This window comes from Neurospora tetrasperma, assembly GCF_000213175.1.
Source record: "Neurospora tetrasperma FGSC 2508 unplaced genomic scaffold NEUTE1scaffold_2, whole genome shotgun sequence".
Classification (NCBI taxonomy): Eukaryota; Fungi; Ascomycota; class Sordariomycetes; order Sordariales; family Sordariaceae; genus Neurospora; species Neurospora tetrasperma.
This window is the reverse complement of record NW_009799100.1, coordinates 514,558-538,197: the sequence shown is the minus strand read 5'-3', so window position 1 is coordinate 538,197 and position 23,640 is coordinate 514,558. Positions and strand designations below refer to the sequence as shown.

At 51.5% G+C, this 23,640-nt stretch overlaps 6 protein-coding genes across 6 annotated transcripts; 2 read left to right on the top strand and 4 right to left on the bottom strand.

The window, feature by feature from the left end:
* Nucleotides 1–4,215: 4,215 nt before the first annotated feature.
* On the bottom strand, nt 4,216–5,063 carry NEUTE1DRAFT_40035 (uncharacterized protein; the record flags this gene model as incomplete). Its single annotated transcript, XM_009850527.1, has 2 exons — nt 4,216–4,530; nt 4,908–5,063. The coding sequence occupies 2 exons, from the start codon at nt 5,061–5,063 to the stop codon at nt 4,216–4,218; spliced, it is 471 nt and encodes a 156-aa protein (XP_009848829.1).
* A 432-nt stretch (nt 5,064–5,495) lies between these two features.
* On the top strand, nt 5,496–7,288 carry NEUTE1DRAFT_108263 (uncharacterized protein; the record flags this gene model as incomplete). The annotated part of the gene is made up of 5 exons (XM_009850695.1): nt 5,496–5,869; nt 6,013–6,175; nt 6,336–6,397; nt 6,470–6,708; nt 6,771–7,288. The coding sequence occupies 5 exons, from the start codon at nt 5,496–5,498 to the stop codon at nt 7,286–7,288; spliced, it is 1,356 nt and encodes a 451-aa protein (XP_009848997.1).
* A 3,141-nt stretch (nt 7,289–10,429) lies between these two features.
* On the bottom strand, nt 10,430–11,910 carry NEUTE1DRAFT_98895 (uncharacterized protein; the record flags this gene model as incomplete). The annotated part of the gene is made up of 2 exons (XM_009850694.1): nt 10,430–11,046; nt 11,157–11,910. 2 exons carry the CDS (start codon nt 11,908–11,910, stop codon nt 10,430–10,432), a joined length of 1,371 nt encoding a protein of 456 aa, XP_009848996.1.
* A 1,937-nt stretch (nt 11,911–13,847) lies between these two features.
* Nucleotides 13,848–14,281, top strand: NEUTE1DRAFT_108261 (uncharacterized protein; the record flags this gene model as incomplete). Its single annotated transcript, XM_009850693.1, has 2 exons — nt 13,848–14,156; nt 14,195–14,281. The coding sequence occupies 2 exons, from the start codon at nt 13,848–13,850 to the stop codon at nt 14,279–14,281; spliced, it is 396 nt and encodes a 131-aa protein (XP_009848995.1).
* A 1,131-nt stretch (nt 14,282–15,412) lies between these two features.
* On the bottom strand, nt 15,413–15,848 carry NEUTE1DRAFT_108260 (uncharacterized protein; the record flags this gene model as incomplete). Its single annotated transcript, XM_009850692.1, has 2 exons — nt 15,413–15,529; nt 15,624–15,848. 2 exons carry the CDS (start codon nt 15,846–15,848, stop codon nt 15,413–15,415), a joined length of 342 nt encoding a protein of 113 aa, XP_009848994.1.
* A 964-nt stretch (nt 15,849–16,812) lies between these two features.
* On the bottom strand, nt 16,813–18,095 carry NEUTE1DRAFT_78036 (alternative oxidase mitochondrial precursor; the record flags this gene model as incomplete). The annotated part of the gene is made up of 4 exons (XM_009850691.1): nt 16,813–16,995; nt 17,047–17,502; nt 17,553–17,658; nt 17,713–18,095. 4 exons carry the CDS (start codon nt 18,093–18,095, stop codon nt 16,813–16,815), a joined length of 1,128 nt encoding a protein of 375 aa, XP_009848993.1.
* Nucleotides 18,096–23,640: the final 5,545 nt, after the last annotated feature.

Here is a 23,640-nt window from a genome sequence, read left to right as displayed (position 1 = left end):
TATTCTGTCTCCTCCGCTCCTCTTTCGGCAAGTCCACGGCAGTCTGGCATAATGTGGGTTGAACCAGTGACTGGGCAGGCCTTTACTGCTGCACAGAAGCGCTCTGGAATGGTGTATGGCCGAGAAGGCTGTGGCTTGTGAATGAATACAACCCACTTTCAGTGATTCACTGAGAGAGAAGGTGTGCCACCGAAGCGCGATCGCCTCCGTGAAGAAGATGAAGACGGAGAGATGCCAGTTCTGTCATATTCCACACCGGTGGGCTGTTGAACTTGAACTGAAAGAAGACCGAGGACTCCATCTGGCTCATTGGAAAGGTGTGATGATTGTTTTTTCTTGGCCGATGATGGGATGGAGATTGTGTCCATGGCCGAAACCATGAGCAGTGATATGATGGTGCTGTGGGTGCTGCTGAGGCGGCTGCTATGGTGGATATACAGCTGATCCTTGATGATTTGCAAGTTGTGACATTGCCAGGAGATGCTGAGACATGGAGCTGAAAGAGCAAGTCCATGTCCAGACTTGTGTTGTGTGAAATGTGCCAAGGCTCAGTTCGGTGAGCCAGAGTGATGAAGGCCGGCGGGTGAACGTGAACTGATCAAGCCTGAGAACATGAAGATGACCGACGAACGGCCTTGAACTCGCGCAGTGAGTCAAGGGGCAGCAGCGATGTGCAATGTGCCCCGACACAGCTGGAGTGATTGTTCTGTGACATAGGTTAGTGGTGGTAGACACAAGGTGAAATGATCGAGTATGCCATACCTGGTGCCTTGTACTTCCCAGGGCTGATGGAGCCGATGCTCATGTCGTTGACCGGTAGCTGTACATCTCGAGCTGTTAGCAGACTGAAGTCATGTAGAGCGCAAGGAAAAAAAAATGTAAGTGTGTTCCTCTCAGAATGCCATGCGGTCCCAGTAAAGTGACAACAAAGGAGGGGGTGAAAAGCAAGACATAGCGCGTTATTTGCGCAAAAAAGAAAACTTTGAGTGACAGTTTGGAGAGATGTCGAGTGTAGTGACGGCATGGTGAAGTGAGGATAAGGGAAAGGCACTGTGGGAAGGCCGAAGCCCCGCGATGGCAAGTGTATCTTCATGCCTTCCACACACTAGCTTCACGAGCTAGGTGCGAGGCCATGAGAACCGCCGAGATATGTACTCGGTAACGGTTGAGTGCCATCATCATCAGGGAAATAGATATGCGTCGGTGAAAGAAGAGATTGTCAACTTACTATTGATGACAGTGAAGCCGATGATTTGTGCATGGCTATGCTGTGCCTTGAGAGCCCGCGAAGACGGAGCCGAGAAGCTTGAGCGAGAAGAAAATTGTCGTGGGAAGAAAGTTGAATGGGGGAAGAAGTTGAAGGAGGAAAAGAGAGGAGGGGAGGGGGGTTCTTATAGCCCTCTGGGAGGACCACTTGCCCCAGAACTCGAAAGAGGCACCGTCTGTTGAGCCACATAGCTGTGCGTCAGGGGAAAGAAAGCGAAACGACGAAGATGGGACGAGAAAGCAAGCCACAAATGTTCTCAACTCTGCGTGCCAAATGTGAACTGCGAGGAAAAGAATCGTCCCGAGAGTTGAGGGGTTCTTGGGGCGGGGATTTGGTGAAAGGCACAGCGTTATAGCCGACTGGGACATGCACAAAACTCTCCGACCCACAGGCAGGACCGGCGGAGGAGCTCTGTTGAGCCGAGATTTAAGATTGCGAAGCAGACGGGCTACGTCACTCGGACAAGACGAGGCAAGAGGCTATCGAGGTTCTTGACCCATTAAGACCAATCAACTGTCAATGAGTCAATAGCCCTGGGGCTTTATCAGGCAATCACGGTGGAGGAAGGAGGCTGGGCACTGGTACTTTGGTCACGTACTGCAGTCCAGACTCCCATCGTTCGATCTTTTTGACTTCCAGACGGCACAGAATACGTCCCACGAGCCTCTCAATAGCATCGAGATGGAGGCCATGCAGATAATGCCATCCCGTTTGTCGAATCAGAGCTCAGAAAGAGATGAATGAGTCGATGGAAGGAGCTCGACAATAGAAGAAGGACAGTTCATCCCGTTATTTTCTTCCTCAACCCCTCCTCATGACCAAACGGGTGACTTCTGCTGAGTACCCCACCGGTCTGGGTTGGGAAGGTGCATATTCCAGGCCGCTTCGAGTCTGCGAGGCTGTCAAGGTGTTTTTTGGGTTCTGGGATAGAATGGGTTTGTATTGGTTTTCTACTGCAGAGGTACTGAAGCTCTCACAGTTTGGATGACACCGGGAACCGTATTTCGCCCCAAGATGAGTTCTTATCAAGAAGCTTGTGTTTGGCGGGCAGCCAGTCGTGGAATCAGATCATAACGCCGTGGAGAGAAGTTTGCTTGCTACATGAAGGGTTGTGTGCTGCCCATTCGTCCCTTCCTTCTCTCGTCCAGATTGTCTCTGGGATGACAAATGGTCCCATGAGAAGATCAAATTACCTAGAAGATGAAGGTCTTCATTTCCTCGACAGCAGGAAGACTGAAAAAGCTAGAGGTAACCAAGTCCGCACCACTTGAGACCCCGGCCTTTGCGTTTGACACTTCGACGCGGTTATCCTCGGGAATCACAGTCATATTCATTTCAAACCTCCTCACATCCTCGGAGATTGTGCTCCGTCAAAATCAGGCTGCAAACAGGACGAGACCACAGCTCACAATAGAAGTAGCGGTAGCCAGAGTGGATCCTTGTGTGCGCTCGGGACCGATGGGATGGTAGGTGGGCGAGAGAGCTGATCGAGACGAAGTACCAATGTACCTGAGGTGGGGAGAGGAGGCTAGAAGTGAGGGGGAAGGAAACGAAAAGAGGATCATCTAGAGAGTACCTGCCCTGGGTAAGAGCATGGGGTGACGAGGTACTGAGACAGGCGATGCAGTTATGGGAGATATCTGAGAGCAATTCGATGTTTGTTGAGATGTGGCATCTGGAAGGAGCAGTGGAAGATCACCAGGCTGGCCAGTACCTTGGTCGGGTCTACGAGATTGCCAAAGAGAGCATCAGAAAATAAGAAGTGGAAGCAGATGAGTCTGAGTGTTGTGAACCAGCTGCTACATTCGTTGTTCGACCATCTGCGCTGCCGTGACTTCTCGTGTTCGTTTCTACCTACGGGGCTCACTTGACAGTCAAGAAGCGATCGCGAACGGCATCGTGATCGATCATGTGAACTTCATGGCGGGACAGAAAATCTACCCGGAGTGCTGGACATTGAAGACAGCGCGCTTTATACAACTGAGGCAAAAGCCGTTGTTTTTTTTTCCCTGTTGTGACTGCCCCTTCTTCGTGTGAAAATGCGAGAAAGCGGTGGTCCTTCCTGGCCAACTGCGACCGCGACGCCAGGCTTCCAGCTCGTTAGAAAGCGTGCATAACACCACGAAAACGAGATAAACATCTCTTCAGGGCTCTCTATAGAGAACTTCACGTATCTCTAAAGCCTTCTCACGTTTGGTTCCAAACTGTGCGTTCAGAATGCGAAAAAATGCAGCACCCAAATCGCCGAGGGTGGCGCGGGACCCTCCGCAGACACTCGATCATCACCACCACAAGCAGCGTTTTGTTGTCTCTTGATATACCAGGATATCAAGACAGCATAGATCAACCATGTATACACCCTGTGTGTGTCGATAATGTTTTTCAAGATCTGAAAGTTCCTTCTTCTTCTGATTGCTTTTTCTTGATGGAAACCTGCCCTGTAAATTCGGTCAAGAATCACGAACTCCTGCGTGTATATCACTCTTTCAATCTGCTATAACCTGGATACCATAGACGAGCGATCGAGTTTCAGACCTGATTTGATAGCTGCTTCAAAGTCATTGTCCATGAAGTGGGAGTGGTCTCCCCCAGTCCACAGATGGCGAATCTGGCGAACCACAGGTCTCGCCTGGACATTCAATCACTACCTCCATCCATAAAGCAATAATCTATCTGAAATGGACTATTTACTTCTGAAAGTGCATGTTCTTACTGTGTGCGGCGAGAAAACTGGAGGAAATGTGTGCGCGATATCAGTCTATGGCCCGCGATGGTGCGGGGCAGGCCCAAGTTACCCAGGACACTCGGTCAGTACAACACCATAAAATTTGCAATCAATACTCGAATACGTTCTTTTGACTCTTCTGAGTCGTTAATCCATCAATATTCAACGTATTACCTTCATTGTCATGTTTACTGCAAATGTGACTTGTCCTTTGTTGACGCCCTTACCGAAATCTCCTTTGACCTCCCATTGCCGACCGATTCGTGCCTCGAATAAAGCGATTCTTCCAATCAACCGTGCCGAAATGTTCCTTTTGACAATCTCTCAATGTACCTTCAATTGACCTTATGTCCATAATCCCATGTGTAATGTCCTTGAGTCTTGCCAAACAGTCGAGCGCTTCTTCTTTCCTCGAGCCCTTGTTGCTGCTTTCATCACGAACGCTTCGTGCTTGAGCCATCCTGCCTTCGTCTTGCACGTCTCTTCCATAGTCAGCGACGTACTGCGCCCAGTATCCGGCGAGAAATCCACGGAAACACTGTAACACAAGGGGTTAGTTATGGAGTTCGTTCCTATAGAGGTAGTTGACATTGTGTGGCCACCAGGTCGCGATCGTACTTCATGTCTGCCCGCTTTTTGTTGTCTGGCCACTGAAGGTCCGCTTCCAGAACCAGAAAGAACAGGCACAATATGCGCAATAGACAACAAAGTGATTTTATGGAGGTTCCTGGCTTACCTTGAAGTGGGGTTGAAGATGAAGTTTCCCAGCGCGCGAGGTGATCAGGGGGTCTCTTGGTCGTGGGATTTATCGTAGGCACTGCTCTTTTGGGAGTCCCTCGCGATCTGGATTGCTCTGAGAAGCGAAGACTCCTTGGAGACTTCAGAAAGGGCGTCGTGGAGGTGGCGCGTGGTTACAAGGTTGCGCTGTCTTGTGCTTGCTGAGAAGCGGTCGCGGCGGATCCGCAAGGTTTGGGGAGTATCGATCTGGAGTTTAAGAACCGCTTGTAAGGCTCTGTCCCAAGTGGAGATTTGGACAACATCCGCAAAGGAAAGAAAAGTCAAGAACTTCATGATGACGAGTCTGGTATGCGAAGTGGAGTTTTGGTTGTTGATTGTCTTGGAGGAGTCTTCTTGGGTTGATAAAGATTCCTTGCCGCAAGTAAGTTGTAGAGGTATCACTTCGCGTTTGGAACAAGGTCAAAGGTTGACGACAGGAACCAGGTAGACAAGATAACCTGGAGGGTCACTGTTCAGGAACAAGGTTGCTGCCACCGATCACGAGTGCTCGGTAAACTCGCTGGCGACCGTTCAAGCATCTGACCCCATCCCTGCTCTCTCACTCACCCTCACGCAGTTACCCGGTACTAGAGGTACCTCTGCTACCAAATCGAGATTCTCGCTACAACTGGAAGTCACATTATCAAGCGCTGCCTCTACAAGTGGAATAGCCCACGGTCAACAAATTGACAGGCTGTATTCAGTGTAGCTTCAGAATCAATCGTGATGTCCCTACTACATCTGTCTTCCTTCAAATTACAACAAGCTCAGCCTCAACTGGGACAATTCTCTAGCTACTCCCGGTGTTGGGGCGTGCCACAGACCCACACAGGGGTCCTTGAGGCTAGGAGCGTCGACACGTCTGAACAACAAGGCTTTTGGATTCCTTCAAATTCGATCCTCACCTCGGTATATCTCAAGGAAATGGTCTGGCCTGCCTCTTTCTTGTCATCCTATCTCGAAAGCAAACAACTTTTCAACAACTTGCTCGCCTTGATCATCCCAAGCCAGTTCTCGTACCCCCATGAAGGCATACTGTGCAGTCGATCAAGACAGAAGTCCTCAAATCGTCTGATCAAAACTAGGGCTGGCGTCATCTGGTTTGCTCCGGCCATCTCGCACAGCCAGGTGACACCAGAAGTACCAAAGTCACTTCTTCCTTCATGCAGTCCTGCAGGCAGGGCTCCACCCTGATTTGCCCTCCTAGCAACCCCACACACTCTTCTTTTCTTTTCTCCCACAGGTCACAGCCTTTTAAACTCTCCCCTCTTCCTTTCTCCCTCTTCTTCTCTTTTTCTCTTGATTCATATCTCACCAACACAAACCTCCCCCGACCTGCCCTAGGGGGGCAGCCTCCCATGGCTGAAGCCAAAGCACCCGCGAGGGAAAGGCCACAGCCTCAAGATGTACGTATACTGCTCTTCGTCTTCTTTTCCCTTCTTTTGATCTTGAACCAGGCCGATCAAGACTTTCCTCGCTGTCATTTTGATCCTCGTTCATCCATTTTCATGGTCTCACTTCTCCATCGTCTTATGTCGACTAACGTCTCGTTCCTAAGGTCATCAGTACCATGGCTTGACAAGAATCTTCCCTCCACCGAACCCCAACGCCGTACGGCGTCCCGTCGGGTAAGTAATATTTTATGTTTCGGTCGTCTTCACCTTGCCTTCAACTCATGTACCTCTACTGACCATCAACAGTGGCCCAGTACCCCATCAGGCCCGTGACTGGGACCACCGACGGGGACGCTACAATGGTCCCTCCTGTAGCCACAAAAGCATACCAGTAGGTTCATGTCATATCTCATCTCACTTCTTGATCGTCAGCTCACATGTTCCAGTTGGGATTCTGGAGGTGCAGCAACAGAGGAAACCGCTCGCTGGAGTTCGTCAACGACCTTGTCATCGGCCGCCGACTCCCTCGCAACGAGTCCAATCTCGTGAGTTCACCTGATGTCTTCCATTTCTCTCCAATCAACGGAAGCTAACCACAGTTCCATAGGTGACTGCGTCAACGGCTCCAAGTGCTACAACTGCGGCGACTTTCCTTGCCTCACCCTCGGTGGGATCAGTCTTCGCCCTACTTGCGTAGTACACCTCGACCGTCGCAGCAGGGGCTACCTTCATCCGCGGGACGTCATCGGTCGCCTTGTCATCAGCAACCTGAGCGAACACGGGTTCATCGGCAACTCGAGCATGGGTTCTCATCGTCCCCCTGTGATGGGCTTCGGCCGGGGCGCCGCCCCCGAGCCGAACAAGCGCGCTCTCTACGTTGGCGGCCTTGACCCTAGGGTCGTCATCGAGGACGTCTTGAGACAGATTTTCGAGACTACTGGCCATGTCCAGAACGTCAAAATTATTCCCGACATTGTCGGCGGTGCCCCCCGCTCCGACCCGGGGGAAGAACGGCGCAGCCCTGAGCACACCAATGTGCACGTCCTTGTCCACATCTGTAAGAGGGAGCCGGAGGCTCTGCTGAGAGAGCGCGAACTTAACGGTTCCAGCAGCGTTTGCTCTTGAATGACAAGGAGCAGGAAGATTTGTCAATCATCCAGTTCCGTCGGAGGACTCTCTAGGAACACGATCTCCGTCGCTGGACTGTCCGGGTACGTCCTGGGCATCCGGGGATGGAGCCGGGGAGTCCGTCGGCGGGACTGGATGGGTGGTGGTGGTGGCTTGTAATTAGAGATAGAAAAGAACAAAAAAAAAAACGATAAAACAAAATGTGTTCCATTGTGAACGCATGATTGTTGGTGTCTGCCCTGGTGATGGGGTGTGTCATGGAATGCGCGATACTTCTGCATCGAGTTATGAGTCATGACGTTGGGTCGTTGCTCAAAAGTGCTCAGCGCGTGATCTTCAGATATGGGATTGTCTTATTCAGCTGAGCACGTTGATGTCGTCTGTCGATCGTCGCTGTCGCCATGACTCGAAATTGGGAGGACCAGTTCCATGAAGTCAAAAGTGGCGCCGACGTCGTAAGCTGGTGGGACCGGCAAAACAGGCAAGTACCATACAGGATGCAGCGCTGTTACTTCACTATCGCAGTTCGCCCTAGTTTCCTGCAAGCGCAGATAATGAAGCATCTAAGTGCCATGGGTGACACCCCACTCTCTCTTTCCCGCTCACTCTCGTGACAGAGCCTCAAACCTCCAAACAACAACGTCCATTTTCACAGAGAGATTTATCTCATGGCCGTATAACTTGTTCTCTAAACGCCTTGGAGTTTCTTCAAACAAGTGAACCCAGCCTGTACCTTTGCAAAAGTTTGAATGTCTTCATCAGGCTGAAGGAGTTCGTGGTGGGCGTTACAGCGCTTTCAAAGTGCATATCAGCGATGTGTTTTGGCGACCTAACGTAGAGATAGGTACAACTTCACCTTGAACAGGCGCATTGACTCTTTGCTGCAAATGCATTGTGCGTTGCAGCAAACCCGCCGTGCTTCTGCTGTCCAAATCTGCTTGCGGTTGACACACATCTACATCTATGCAAAGCCGGGTTAATCTGCAACGCCGGAGACGTTAGGTTGTGTTCGGAGCCGCTGTAGAGCTTTAGAGATAACGTTGCATTACCGTACATGGTCCGCAGCTATACTCCCTGTATAGTAATGTAATAGTTAAGGCTCTTCTTACTGCTTTGTGTTCGTTAATCTTAGGCTGTAAGAAATTGGAGTCCTATACTTATAGGGGGCTTATAGGGGGCTTATAGTGGGTATAAGCGCTGAGGTGCCTCAAAGTTGCTGCTTCTTGCAGCTTTAAATATGGGGTTAAGGTCCTTTAAAAATATTAGAAATCTAGTATATCGCGGTAAGGATCTTGGCCTTCTGATTAGTCAGATGGAGGATTTGGGGTAAGTATAGGTGGTTGTAGCAACTTGCAGATTTTTACTGAAATCGAACCGAATGAGAAAAGTGTAGCTGTAAGGTGCAGTCTTATAGCCACCAAAACTGGGTTTTCCCTACAGCAATACAGCGGCTCCGAATACAACCTTAATGCGGACGAGTGCTGCAGAATCTGCCTGTGGTCCAAAACCGGGATCGAGGAGACGACATTGTTACTTCATGTAGGTTCCCTTCGCTTCATCTTTCAGCTCATGGTCTACCATATGACTCCACGCATTCAGGCTCGTTACAATCGAACGCATCCTCTGTTTATGACAACCTGCCTAGGGTACAGCTGGATGACCTTTCTTCTCCTTATGTCTCCTACCTCTACCTCTATCTACCGTGCTCTTTTCTTGTTCTTGCACCGCCGCCTCCTCTACAACCTCGAGTCCACGTCTCATCCCCTGCCCAGGCCTTGTACTCTGCAGTCTCTGAGCCCAGAGCCTCATCCACTCTGACACGAGCTTCACGACTCCTCTCCAGCTGGCCGAGAACACAAAGAGACCCATCGAGTTGAGTTTGGCGAGTTGTGCCTTGACGACATGGACATCGACGCGGCCAAGATCGCGAATGCTGCTACGATTGTAAAGACGGGACACAGGAAAAGGTCACATACGCCGATTCAGAGGAGAGGCTCAAAGAGACAGTGAACGACAATGACGGGTACCATAGACCGGAACAAGCGCAGGAAGATTGAAAGTGCTTCGACTGGCTGGAGCAAATGCCTAGAGGTAGGTTCCATTTCCCTTCTTTGCTTCTTGGTTTCTCTATGTCAAGCTCTACCTCTTCCCTCCATGGTCAAAGGTCTAGACATACATAAGCAAAATACCTCCTCGCCTCCAGCAACAGATTCTCTCCTTTTGTATGAGTTTTCTTGTTTCCATGTAACATATCATGATCCCTGCAGCTGCTGAAAAGTTGCGCTGCCCATCTGTGGGGGTTTCGCCTGAACGTTGGGACCGTGTTGTCCGGCCCAAGCTGTCCTATTTACTCCGGTATCCCCCACCCCCTGTCCCCAGTATAGAATTTGGAGTTGAACAAGGAGTACACCTGTATTTAAGCGTTGGTGTTGCCGGTTGTTCAAAAGAAAGAGAAGTGGGGTTGAAGAGTTCGATGTGGCTGAAGAGTGCTCAGCTGAGTCGAGAAGTGCTGATGGTGTACTGCATGGCGGAATTAAAGGGATGGACACCCAATTGGATCTTGTCGATTTTCATGATGTTGCCAGCTTCCGTCTTTTGTTCCAATTTCTGCTGAAACCACCACCGCTGCCGCGGGAGAAGCCATCACCGCCACCGCTGAGGTTGTCAAGGCCGCAATGTCTGCCCTGGGGGAGTAAAGACTTCGAAGACTCTTTCCAACGGTCTTTGAAAAGTCGGTATTGTCCATCTCGAATTCGGACTGGCTTCAAAGGCTCGAGAGCTGGAGACGAAGCGGGGTCTTTGCTGGATTTGGTGTGGTGGCTGCCAGGTCTGCCCCGGTGTCCGCCAGCTGGGCTGTATCTTGGACATTGTGCTTCTCGAGCGAGGTTTGTCACAACAGAAGTGACGCCTCTCCCAGATTGTACCAAGGCATAAAGACGGCCTTTGTTGCACGTCAAAGAAGGCTTTTGTCTGGCGTTTTCTCCCCAAGGTCGATCGCCACCTTCACCTCGTCACCACCCAACTCTTTCTTGACGACTGTCCAGTGGCTCTCCTACACCTTGGTCGGAATCCTCATGGTAGCTGAAAGTCCTCAATGTCGCGGTCTTGAAAGTCGGGGGGCTCAAAGTTGAAGTTCTCCTACGGGAGCGAGTACGAGGGGTGGGGGTACTGGGCTCTTGGGCCCTCAACCTCGTGGTACCTGATTCCGGTGTACCTCTCAGCGCCAGGATGCCTGTCGGAATCCTCATCGTCGGAGTCTTCCACATCAGAACCCCCAACCGTATCCCTCTCAAGATCCGCCTTCCAAACATCCAAACAACTCCTCAGCTCTTTCACTAACTCCCTCGCCTTCTCCTCATGACCCGCTCGTCCGCCAACCAAACCACACTCTGGCTCCACCCCCACCTCGCAACTATCCCACGGCTTAGCTATCACGCCACGACGCAGTGCCCACGCTATGGTCTTGAAGAGGAGAGTTATGCAGCGGCTTTCGTCCCCCGCAAAGGCTTTGGTGAATAGGTCCAGACAGTGGAGTTCCAGACCTCTCGTCCAGGACTCGTAGTACTGTGGAAGCCAGGGGCAAGTGCAGACCGAGGACTCTTGTACTCGGGTGTCCCACGCGGCCCTTGCCTGGTCGGACCAGGAGCGCGTGATCCTGGCTGGAATCTGGGAGACATGAGGGATTGAAGCACGGAAGGGTGGGAAGGCTGCGTCGCGATAGAGGATGTGGTAGAAGAGGAAGAGGAGGCGGACGGCTGGGGAGGGGAAGTCGTTCAGGTCATCTGGTTTGAAATTGAAGTGTCAGTGATTACTGTGGCTTGGTGGAAGGGGGGGAGAGGGGAGTCGATAAGTGGGTTGGGCTTACCAATGATGGCCATCTCCTCTCTAGACACCTGGTTCTGGTAGTGCGTGTTGACGCCACGGTGGATGTCTCCTGCCAGATGCACCCAGAAGTGCTCCGGTAGCCTTCTGACCAAGTGAACGCTCAGCTGCGTGAAGGTACTCAGTTGGCCAAAGTAAAATGCCGCCTTGACCAGCTTCCATCGATCTACCAGATTGTTTCCCACAACATCAAGATCGTCCCTTTGTTCCGAAAGCCATCCTTGCGCAGCCTGCGACAGCGTGGCTGTGTCGGAAGATGGATCCGCAATGCCGATGTCGAACTCCAAATCGTGTGCCGTCTTTGCAATCCGGAACACGAGGTCGAGGATGTTTGGCGTCGACGGGCGGATGGACACTTTGCCGGTGTGGCAGGCGCGGAGTGTCAAGAAGAGGGCCTCGGGGTCGACGTCGGAAAGGGTAATCTTGAAGTGCCTCAAGTGATCTTCGGTGCGAGGGATGTTGTTGATGCAACCCTCGCTGAAGAGGCGCTTGTAGAATGAGGAGTTGAGGAACAGATGGAAAGAGCGGATCTGGAAGAGGCGTTGAGGGGGTTCAACGACGCCAGGCGAGGTGTCTCCGACCAGAATAATTGTGTCGGCGTCGCGGTCAAAGACGACGGGGTTCTTGGTTCTATAGAACGTCTGGCAAAGCAGCAGGTCAGGCGACGCCGATGTCATTGCCGGAGAGGAGGAGGGAGGGGCAGGCGAGGTGCTCTGAGAAGGGGTTTGTTGGTTCATCTTGCTGGATTGTTGACGATGACTGCCCTGGATGCTCAGGTATTGTTTGTAGGAGATTCTTGGTGATTTGCCTGAAGCAGTATTGAAGAAGTTGGCGATAGCGAAGGATGAGGAGTAGTGGTAGATCTATCCGCGTGTCCTTGTGTTGGGTAATGGAAAGAAGGGAAGTATGAACAAACGGAGAAACAGGGTTCTATATAACGGAGTGCACTTGAAGGTAAAGGATATTGTACTGTAACGGAAAATGGGAGTGGGTATTGGCGACCGGTAATGTTGAGTGAAGGGAACAATCGTTCCCCTGGACGAACCTTTGCTTCTCCGGATGAGACCGTACTCATCCACCCACCCAATGTCGCACATATCACACCACCACGTTAACTCGCCATCTTGTGTTTTGAGCGGGACGTATCGGCAGTCTTTCAGTCCTTTCCCAAATTTCCGGCGAAGTTAAACGAAATCTTACACGTCTCGCAACGATAGGGACCTAGTAGGTACTAGGTAGGTCGGTAGGGCCTGATGAGCGGCAAGAGGTATTTGAGTTTTTTCCATTCTTTCCCAAATACTGGGGGTCCTGCGTTTATATACACATCCTCTCGTGCCCAACCGGGCTCCCAAACATCCAACTGACTTATCCTTCAGAGTGACTCCTTCCCTGACTCCTTCTGTGTTAGCCATTCGTTATGACTCCCGTCGCAGTAGAGGCAGGCACAAGCCTGGCACGATGAGGACGGACGATGTAGCAGGCTTGAAGCAGTCAGCTCGATGAGGTTCTTACCACAAATTACCGCGACGGTCCTCGCAACAACTGCATCTGAGGCCGAGCACTGGGGAAAACAACGCATCGTTGTGGGCGCCAAGAGAGCTGAAGAACTACTAAGGCTTGCCCTCTTGCCTGCAGAGGTATAGACATTATTGCCAGAGAAACTTGAGGGAAGAAAGGGACTGGGACAGAACATATCTCTAGAGGTACCTGGAAAGTGCAGTGATGACTGAGGCGGTATGTTGGACGACGGGTAAGTCATCGTGCCGTTCGGCAGGCGCAGCGGAGTGTTCATCCCTCTATGGACCATGTAATAACATGGTTCTCCCATGTGATGGCGAACACCGCAAACCAAACCAAAACATATGGGTGGCTTTTGAAAAACGAAAGAAATGTTTCGATCATGGTGGTGATCGTGGTGGTGAAAAGACTGATGGCAAAGATGATGTGAACGATGCTGAAGAGAAAAGAATTGAACGAACGGCTGGGCCGGGGGGAGAGGGATCTTCCTGAGACATTGCGCTCTTGGTCTCGCGGGACGTGTTGTCGTGGAAGTCGACTGTTTCCGTCTGGTGAGGATGGAATAGAGAAGACCGAAAGGACCTTGTGCCATAACCCTCCTTTGTCGCTGGTGGAATCTTGAACGTCAGGGTGAAGGGCCCAGCCCCCCATCCATTTTGGAGGTGCCTTCCTCTCTCAACGTCAAGCAACAAGCCTCAAGCTCGAGCGTTTTGAGTTCCTGCAAACAAGATCTGCTATGCTGAGATCGGTGAGAGGCTGCTTCAGACAAACACTTCGCCATTGATCTCTCGAGATAATCCGTTGTCGACCTGATATGATTTGGACGACGATTGTTTTATCCGGCAAAGATCAGACCATGCTAATGGAATATCTTCAAGCAGACACTTTCCTCCCTCCCAAGCTCGCAACATCCCTTCTCGGAGGCATCGCCAACTACCTCTAGGTACGGCGTAATTCGCACCAAGTGACCGTGGCCCAATCTTCATACCACTCAAATTCCAAGGCTGCTTGATCGCCCAAGAGTTCACATCAACGTCGTGGAGACAATAACATCAACTGAACCGTGACGAGACTCACTACACCTTCCACGACTTATTGGGCCGGGGTACAGAGATCTGTACGGTCTGTTTGTTTCGCCATCTTTGCTACGCCCACCATGTGCAGCATAAGCACCACCGATTCCGGCGCCAGCAACAAAGTTCGTCCCTGGCGGACCATCCTCCGCAAAAGCTGCAACTGCACCGTCCCAGAATCCATCCCAGCTGGAACTATCCCCAGGAGTTACGTGCCCAAGAAGCATGGCTGGCCTTTGAGGATCGTTCAGGCCATCACCAAGCTAGCCGTAGCCGTGCTTCAGTACCTCAGACTCGACCTAGCGTACATGGGACAACAACGCTCTCGCGCGCGCGCCAGGCTTCATCTGATCTTCCTCGAGGCCGAAATCAAGCGACTGAAAACTCTCTTTGTGAGACTCCAATACACCTACTTTCTCATGCACAAAAGGCCACTGTGACTCGCTCTGCTGGCGAAACTTCCCAGCGCTCAAAACTCTGGACCTTCAGCCGTGCTGGTCGCAGGACACCACGCTGAAAGCACAAAGTCGGGCGTCTGTGGAACATTGAGCATCACAACCACAACCACCGAACACCCCCAAACATGTGTTCCAGGCAGCAGTTGCTGCTCACGGCCAAAGTCTTGTAGCAGCGGCGTTTAAACATGTCAAGTATCTCCCACAGCCATGCCAGCCCGTCACCAACACCGCCCAGCACGGTTGATGGAAATCGCCCAACAGTCTGTTACCGTCCCAACCGTTCCTGGCCCCTTTGCTCCCGAGACTACGAGGTCTCAACTCCCGACTCCCCATCAGCATTCAGCAACCTCCAACTCCCAACTTCCAACTGTATCAATGACAACTCAAGTTCCAACCCGTCCACCACGAAAACAGATCTGGACGTACTCCCGGGTATATTGAAGCCGAAGGTACCCCATCGTGATGATTACCTACCGAGTGGGAACTCCCGTTCGTTGAGTCGAACGAATGAAATGCTCCAATCCTTCTACTTCGTATATCCCATCTATGCCCTTGGGTAAACGAAGAGTGGTCCGAAGAGTATACTCTTCTCTCTTAACATCACTCAGCACCTACGGCACCTACGGCACCTCTGTTCGCTTCCTTAGGTTAGGTATATTTCGCATTCCGTTTCGCCCTCCAGGTTGTGTCCGCTGTGCTGTGTGCTTCCGGATCCGAATCCTTCTTCAACTCGTCCATGACTCCTTCTTCGCCTTATTTCGCACAAACATCTTTTGGGGCACGTCCAAAGAGAGTCCACCCGGCTTGAACCAGAAGAGTTGCGAATAATGTCGGCAGGTTGATGGGGACGAAATGTAAAGCAGAGAAATTTGCCGGATACGGACGTATGTGAACGAAGGTTGGAAAGATGTAGTAAGCTCAGATTTGGGGCTTTGAAGATGAATGGCCAAGAGCAGAAAGCAGAGGCTCGTCTCTGTCATGCTGAAATTCAAGGTACCTAGGTAGAGGTAGGTAGGGAGGCAGTGGCTATGCCAGTGGTCGAGGTGTTGTTTGTGATATGATCGATCAATGGTGCTGTAAAGCACAGAGTGCAGCTTGTTTTCGTGCAGCACAAAGAGGTGATTGACGGTTATGATCGGCACTAGACGTCTGCCGTTGTGCGCCTTCTTGGAATTGACGACAAGAACGCCCTAGCTGAGTTGGAAGGACTTGGAAGGGAGACGGTCCAGCGGGTTGTAGATACTACGGTCTTGACTGAGACCGTTGCTTGAATTGACAGCATATTTGTAGCGAATATGATTGAAAAACTACTTGATTAAACTAAATCGTATCTATTTGCTCGATAAGATCGGTTACGAAACCGGAGAGTACGACGTATATGCTATCGTTTCCTTAACTGACAATCTTGTTGGGGAGTCCGTCAATTGTGTAGCGACTGAGACATCTTGCAGTGTTAGCCAAAGCGACGAACCGGGGATTGTGCTCCAAAGACTGCGGGGCGAGCTGCCGGTCTGCTGTTAGATTACGCAAGCTGCCATCGCGGTCCGAATTGTTGTTGATCCAGTCGTCAAGGGCTGTAATCGCGTCGTTAGGGGGCGGCGGCGACTCTATAGTAACGTCGGCCATTTTGTCGTATTGAAAGAGCGATTTAGCGATTGTAAGATAGAGGTAAGGATGCTGATGAACAACGACTGGTGTAATAAGATTGCTGTACAAAGGAAGCTGCCGTGGATATATCTCGCGGGAAGAAGGTACATACCTAATGAGACCTTCGGTGGCTCGGTGGCTGGGTACATCCTCGAGAACAGCCGGCGGCACGGAAACTTGAAGACACTTCTAGTTGTGATGACTCGATAAGCCTTGTTGACATCAACGCCGGGAAAATGATATCACTGACGTCAACTTTCCACTCCTGTTGTGCTTATCAAACTCCACCGTTCTCCAGTTGCAGTTGGTGGAACGTTCGATATCCTGTTGCAATGACAGATCTATACATAGTGGACATGCTTTTCTCCAATTCTCAAGTTCTGACGACGTCCGAATACTGTGATAAGCAGGGTACGTAGAGGTAATGCTGCACCAAGATAGGGGTCCGCGTGTAACATGGAAATGAATCATGTCCAGTCTAGTTGCAGTGGAGTCTAACCCAACATATGTATTTAGAACCACAGCTGCCCAAAAAAGGGGGCGCCCTATCCAAAATGCCCCCCTGTCCACCTTTCCGTCTATCCGAAGCATCCGAGCTTCCCCAAACCAAAGTGTGAAAACCAAAGAAATGTAAATGCTCGCGTAATTGCGTGATTGATCGCCAAACTCCATCTAAGACCCAAAGGAGAAAAAGAAAAGAAAAAAGAGTGAAAGACATTAACAAAATGGGGCCAGTCTGTGGCCGTAATCCGTAATCGAGCAGGAGGAAGACCTGGGCATATCCTGAGAGAGTGTCTTCTTACTCCACCAGGTCCCGGATGGAAGGAACAAGGAAATACAGGGGCTGGTGGTCCACTGAGTCCTCTCCAAGCCGAGGAAGAAGGGACAGCTGTGCGTTGCCTTGCGGCTTCAACAAGATATCTTCATTTGTGGCGCTGGGTGTTTAGTGGGTCTCCTTGCTGACGACCTCCTCACGCTCCAGACCAGCCGGCCTTGTAACGGAGAGGTGCTTGGGGAAGGCCTTGACGACTCCACCACCGGGGCACTCCATGAAGGGGTTGGGGTCAGTGACCTGGTCGAGGTTGCCAAATGTGTGGTTGACGCCACGGTGGGAAGCCTCGTCAGCCTGTAATATGTTAGCATAGAACGAGCTTGCAGAAGTGCTAACGAAACTTACTCTAACGTAGAGGATGAGGTCCTTCATGGTCCGGTGACCCTCAGGCATATTCCAGTAGCGGACAGCAATGTCAGGGATGCGGAAGTTGGGGTCAGACCACCTCTTGAGGCAACCATGGTCAAGTTCAAGCAAGCAGCGGGTGTAAGTGTGAACGGCCTCTTCCTCGAGGTAGCCGACGAAGCGGTGGCAAATCTTGGGAGAGAGGAGGTACGAGATGAACATGGCGTTGTAGAAGACACCCTGAGCACCGAGCACGACGAGTCTCATGAACCAGCCGGGCTTGTACATCTCGAGAAAGGTGAGGAGGTGCATTCTCTCATTGTAGGACTCCTCAAGAAGAGACTTGATCCAGCCCTGGTCCGGCTGGAAACGGCGAATGGACTGGAGGTGGCGCAAGCCCCCGGCAACCATGCCAGGAACACCAGCAATTGACTCGAGGAAGATGAAGCGGACGAGCTGGTGTCGTTAGCATGGCACGGGGTCAAATAGTCGGGGGATGAACCTACCCATTGGCGCTCAGTCAGGGGCTTGCTGGCAGCTAAAGCCGTTGTGGGATTCTTGGAGTCGACCTGCTGCTCAGGACGCATGCCTGTGACGAGATCCATCCAGAACCTGGGGAGCATTGGTTAGCAATGAGCGACCAGAACTTTTGGACGTTCAACATACCTGCATGTGCGGACAATCTTCCAGGCCACCCAGTCACCGAAAGTCCTCGGCTCGCGATGGCTGGGAACCACATTCAAGAGAACGTTTTCCTTCCAACCGTCGTGGGGCCATGTGAGCGGCAGAGTGGCAAAGGCATTTCCATCCCTAACCTCCGAAGTTGAAGCCGAAGAAGTACCAACATGGGTTGCAGGAACGAGAGGAGAGACGGGGCCGGTAGGAATGGCGACAGCCGGCTTCTTGGAGGTGTTGCTTGTCGAGATGGCGCGAGGATGGCGAAGAGCAGCGTAGCCGACAAGAGGCGCGGGAGTGAAGAAGGACGAGCCAACAGACACGCCCTTGGTGAAGAGCCGCAGCTTGGAGCAGTCTGGAAGACGATGAGCCATGGTTGCGGATGCTGTGAGTTTCCGACAGAAGAACGAATGACTGTGTTTGAGATGACGTCTCACTCTATCAAGCTCTCAAGGGACATGGCGAGGTAGGGGAGAAGATGTGCAACAAGCTTTATACAGATGAGCCATGGGCCGAAACACTGGACAACAGCTCCAACACCCTGAAGATCCATATTCACCTGAATCTGAATCGCGACGCGATGGAGCTATGACAAAAATAGGGCACAGCCGAGGATCGCCGTGACGGAGGGTGTATGGAAACGAAAAGAGGCCGGGGTGGGATATGATTCATGAAGACTGGGTCGCATGTGGAAACCCGAAAGGACGAGATGAACGGTTAGAGTGCTGTATTTCCTCTGATACCGCCAATGAAGGGCCTTGCCCGGTGTCGCCTAGAGGTGACATCCCTTAGCCCTATCAGATGGTTTATTCCGGGAAACATGCCCTAAGATCTGGGAAGGGTCATCGGTGTTGGCGGCGGTCGAAGAGTATGTTGATACGTGCCAAGGCAACCAAGGCTGTGACAGTGTCGAGGTCTGGGTCACAGTAGCGAGTGTGATCCAGGCCTCCCTGCCTTGGTCTACCGCCACTTGGTTATCTCCTCCGACCATCAACAGTCAACAATCTTGGTGTGTCTCGGGGAGTGGTGACTGGGCCGTTTCCAGAAGTCCGGGCTCGCTGAAACATGTGAAAGTCGATTGATGGAAGCTTGTGAAGGCGTCAGCGAACAACAGCGTTCGACACTTGACAGTTGGCTTGAAGTGGGAACTCGGGATGTTCGGGAGTGCTATGGAAGGAGTGGAACGGGTGGAGGAGGGAAAGGGATGACCCATGCGAATGTGCCGGGACGACGACAAGCTCGCATGGCGATCATCGTCATTTGGGCGTTGTCTGTATTCAGCCTCAGACCTTGGCATAATTTCGATGTCGCGGAAGGGCTGAGCCATGTGATGTTGAGCGTCAGGGTGATTTCTTGTGAAAGACGCAGAGACGGTTGAAGATGTTGGTACACATGATCATGGAGTGCTGAGCCTTTGGCTCTCCGTCTCGACTTCTGAGAGATTGCAGGGTAGTCAAGTTGGTGGTGGTTTGTCTACCCTGACATTTGGCAGATGAAAGTCGGGAGGTCTCGGAGCAACGGAACGAAACCCCCTGAGTCAACAGCGAGCTCGCGTTCTTGTGGCAGCGAGAACCGCGCGGTCGCTGTTTTCCCATTTGTTCCGATCAGCAATTTTGAAGACCCATCCGCCACAGTGAAGCTGCCAATCCGAAATGCAGATGCGACAAGAATGGAAACAGACAGAAAATAGAATGAAGAGCAGATGAGAGAAGACGAGGAGATGGAAATCGATGGATTGCACTTTGATTGCGATTGAGATGGCAACTGCAAACTACGTCGAGGTAGCTGCCTAAACTAACGAAGTGTTCTTGGGCATCTCAACTCAATGAACTTGGAAGGACCAGATGTTGTGTCCAGTCATCAGTCAGTTCCTTGGCAGCTCCTTCTCCATCGCAAACGAACATGGAATTGTTGTTGCCAAAACTGAAAGTTCGGGATGCATTCGTTGTTCGCACTTACTTGCCGAAACCCTCCGAGAAGCCCCACTATTTGCTGGCTGTTCCTGGCATTGGCGATAACTTTAATTTGTTGTACGCTTATCCATTGGTTAATGCCGCTAGCACCAGCACCTGGTCTGTGCTGACCATCCGTCATTGTCTCCATCGGACATTATGGAAACTCCAACACAGCCCGCGACATCCACCAAGATGACTACCGTACACAATCTCTTGACCGCCATCTTTTGACACAGAACATTCCATGACTCCAAACCATGATCAGCAATCCATACGGATCTCATAAGGCTGAGAAAAGTGGTCTGATCAGATCCTTTGCGTACTTTTTTTTGTCGGTGACTGAGCACATCGTCACATGAGCAATCCGCGCTGAGTGAGTGCTGTCAACGATGAGCGGATGCCTCGAGTTCAAATCAAGAGGCAGGCAGAAGCTCACCGTGAGCCACCGGCATCACGTGCCACCCCTCACCTTCCTTCCGTCTCTTCTCCAGATCGACCTTCGGGACCGAGAGCCGGCCGCCAAGGTGTTCAACACAGATAAGAAACCTCTTGGCAGCACTTTCGAGGCATCTTGACACGCTGAAATGGATCACGATAGGTTCAGCTGGTGGACAATCTGCTTCATCCCGAAGGAAGCAAAGCTAACAAATCGGAGGCAATGGTGGGGGTCTTACAAACTCACGATAGTATCTGAGACGATGACGCAACCCTTCACAATAGCTGCCCGTGAGTATACGTGTTGGGATATGGCAAGTCTGGGACTTGTCCCTGTTCATGATCCTTCGCTTTGCTCACATCACAATCTTCCTCGGAAGCAACATTCGCACCGTCAGCTCACCAGAAACCACCACATCACCAGAGCATCCAGTGGATCTCAACTAACCAACACGTCAAACACCTCATCAGCTACATGCCAAAAGCCTTTGACCAAGATGTTTTTCATCGCCGCTATCCGCAACTGGAGGGTTGACCCGCGCCGCGTCAAAGACGAAGCCATCCGCATGTTGAGGATCTTGACCGGGTCGATCTAGACAGTCCGTCTCGGCCAATCTCAGCGGTGCCTCCACAGAACGTACTCACCAGCTCAGCATATCAAGCGATACTCTCAATCTCCCCATCGGGCACTGCAAGGACAACAACGCCTTCGTCATCATCGCCATCCCTACCAAAACGTCAACATGGCAACTAGCGTACTCGCGGCTTAAAAACACCGATGACATGGTCAACAGAGTCATCAACATGAGTGATCAGGAATGTGTGATGCAGGTGCTTGGAAAATGCACGGAATGGGTGGAAGATAGTGACAATGACGGGAGGAATGGCAAACGTTTACAATGTCAGAAGCTGGGCTGTCTCAGTTTGCGCTTGATGGATGGGAGAACGGGATGCATGACAAGAATGACGGAGCTTGAAGGTTGGGCTTGCTGATTAAGTACCAACGAGATTGGGGGTTTGTTTCTTGATAGGGAATCGGGATGGAAGTATCTGAATGAGCGGATATCTGGTGCGGCGGATGTAGTTTGTTCTCAACAAACGACACCACAGACTTCGAAAGACAGCTGTTGAAAGGGGAAAAGAGAAATCGATTGCTACCAGAAGTGTAAATGAAAATGCGTCAGTAACTCAGAGATCGCAGTCATTTTCACTTCAGAATTGTTCTGTCGTTGATGCTTGGAGTCAGCCGCATACCTACACTTTGGCGTCAAGTGCTACACCCCCTTCATGGCAACCAATGTACTGCACCGCCGAGGTGGTGTGTTGGTTTGGTTTGGTTCGATCGCAAAATGTGCAGGCGGGAATCTTGCGGCTTAATGGGAATGTTGGACAATAAAATAGCTACACTAGTACATGCCCAAGGTAGGGAATAGGATGGGCGGGAGATCGTTGGACAGGATGCCCGTTGATTGTCGATGTGATGTAAGCGCCGAACTTGCAAAGCTAATCTAGGCAATGGAGCTTCCCGCTGAATGGCGACCGTCGATCGCGGGAAGCGCTGTAACTTGATGCAGGTTTTTGCGTGGGCGGTTGCACGGATGGGGGATTGCCGGTTTGTGACACCAAGGTACAAGGGACATAGTACAATTCGGGCAAAGAAGCACCTACATCTATGTATGCCCGGCATGAATATGATTCACAAGAATGGGACGGAATCAGAGGGTTGACTGTATTCATCACTTCCCGCCGTTTCTTCCTCGCTGACCAGAGCATTTTCAATATCTCCTAGTACAAGTACTTCCACTTCGATGTCTCGAGTTAGTTCCGTCCGTTGCGACTGATGGCTGCTGCTCCACACCCGTCAGCAGTTGCCAGTCGTGGCTTGTCTCTTTCTGATGTGGCGCCATAGTGGCTTTGTGGTGGCTTCACGTTGTTCCGCTGTAAGCGCTCGGACCTTTTTTTCTGCCGAGGACTGAAGTCAATTTCTCTTGCACTGTTTCAGATTCCAGGCGGCTGACGGATTTGCGATCCAGATTTCCCCGCCTCTCTCTTCCCCCTTGCTCGACTCACGACCTCACCTCCCGACTCAGATGTCTGTTCGTTGTGTGATGGTGGCAGCAACCCCGATTATCATGGGATCCGACCTTGTCGCTTTTTGTTCCGGTCTATTAAAAAGTCAACCAAATGGCTTTTGACCGCAAGTGCATTTCCAACCAACGACAAGTCCATGGCCTTTTTCATCACCACAAACGGACAGTCCCTTGTCCCGCCAGCATCGATCTGGTAGTCATCCGGATCCCAACGGGCGGCGTCATGATGCAACACATTGCGCCTCAAGAAACCCCACGGACCCCTCTCACGATACCAGCCCGGCCCCCCAAGGTCTTGGACGTTTGGGTCTTTGCTGCAACATTGTCTTTGACTTTTTTGGTCTTGTTTTCTTTCCCTCCTGGGACTCCATGTGATCATGGACATGAGCAGCGCTGCCCTGCCCCTGGTCAGATTCAACCGAGAGCTACATTACACGGAGCAATGTCCCTCTTGTTGATTTGTTCTCGACCCATATCGAACAATTGCCTTGTCTGACCCCTGTTCTCCCTCTGTTGATGTCGGTGTTGATCTTAAAGGTCAAAAGGCCTTTGTACGCTGTCATTTGATTCCTGTGGTCTCGGTTTGGGTCTGAAGAAGAAACATCATTGGTCCAGAACGACTTATACCTTTGGCGCTCAGCCGCTCACATCTTGGGATATCCCACCTCATTGGAGGCTCACTGCGCCCAGCCATGTCATGTTAGACATGATCCTGGAGCGCCCAGGGGCTCATCCGGACGGCGATGCTTCCTCACTCCACCACCATGCCACGCGATGCCCCTTCGCAACAACACCACGTCCATGGTAGTTCCCGGGCCTATATTGTCGGCTGCTACCTCTGGGATCCCTCACGCCTAACCCGTCAGCCCCCTCCTTGTTCCATCTCCGGCCCCTACCCTCATGGCTCCGACAAGTGGTCAGACCATGACCCCATATTGAACATTGCGAGTTTGGACGTCTCCGGCTCGAAAGTCCCTTACCAACCCATGACAACCATGCCACCTCATTTTTAGTTACCGCGTGCTGCTTTCCAATTCTGTCTAAATCACCGGATGCAATTTCCCATCTTCTCTTTCTTGCCTGTTCTTGAGTGGCCATCATTTTAATTATACGATTCTCACGGCGGCGACCGTGCTTCTCAATCGAGAAGGTAGACGTTCTCTTCACCAACTGGGCTGGTCCCTCCATTCAGTTGCAATCTTTTACCAACTTTAGTGCTCACTGATCGACAATCCCATCCGTAACGGACGTAGGGCTGGCCTCTGATCTACGGGTGCCCAACCCAGAAGCAACCCATCATTACCTATCAACAGAATCACTCGGGTCGGCCGTCAATACGACAGCAACCGGACCGCGCGAGCACTTTCTCTTCGGACACTCCGCTGGGCGGAACTAATATTTACACCACCACTTAATATCGATACCCAACCCCAACCGCC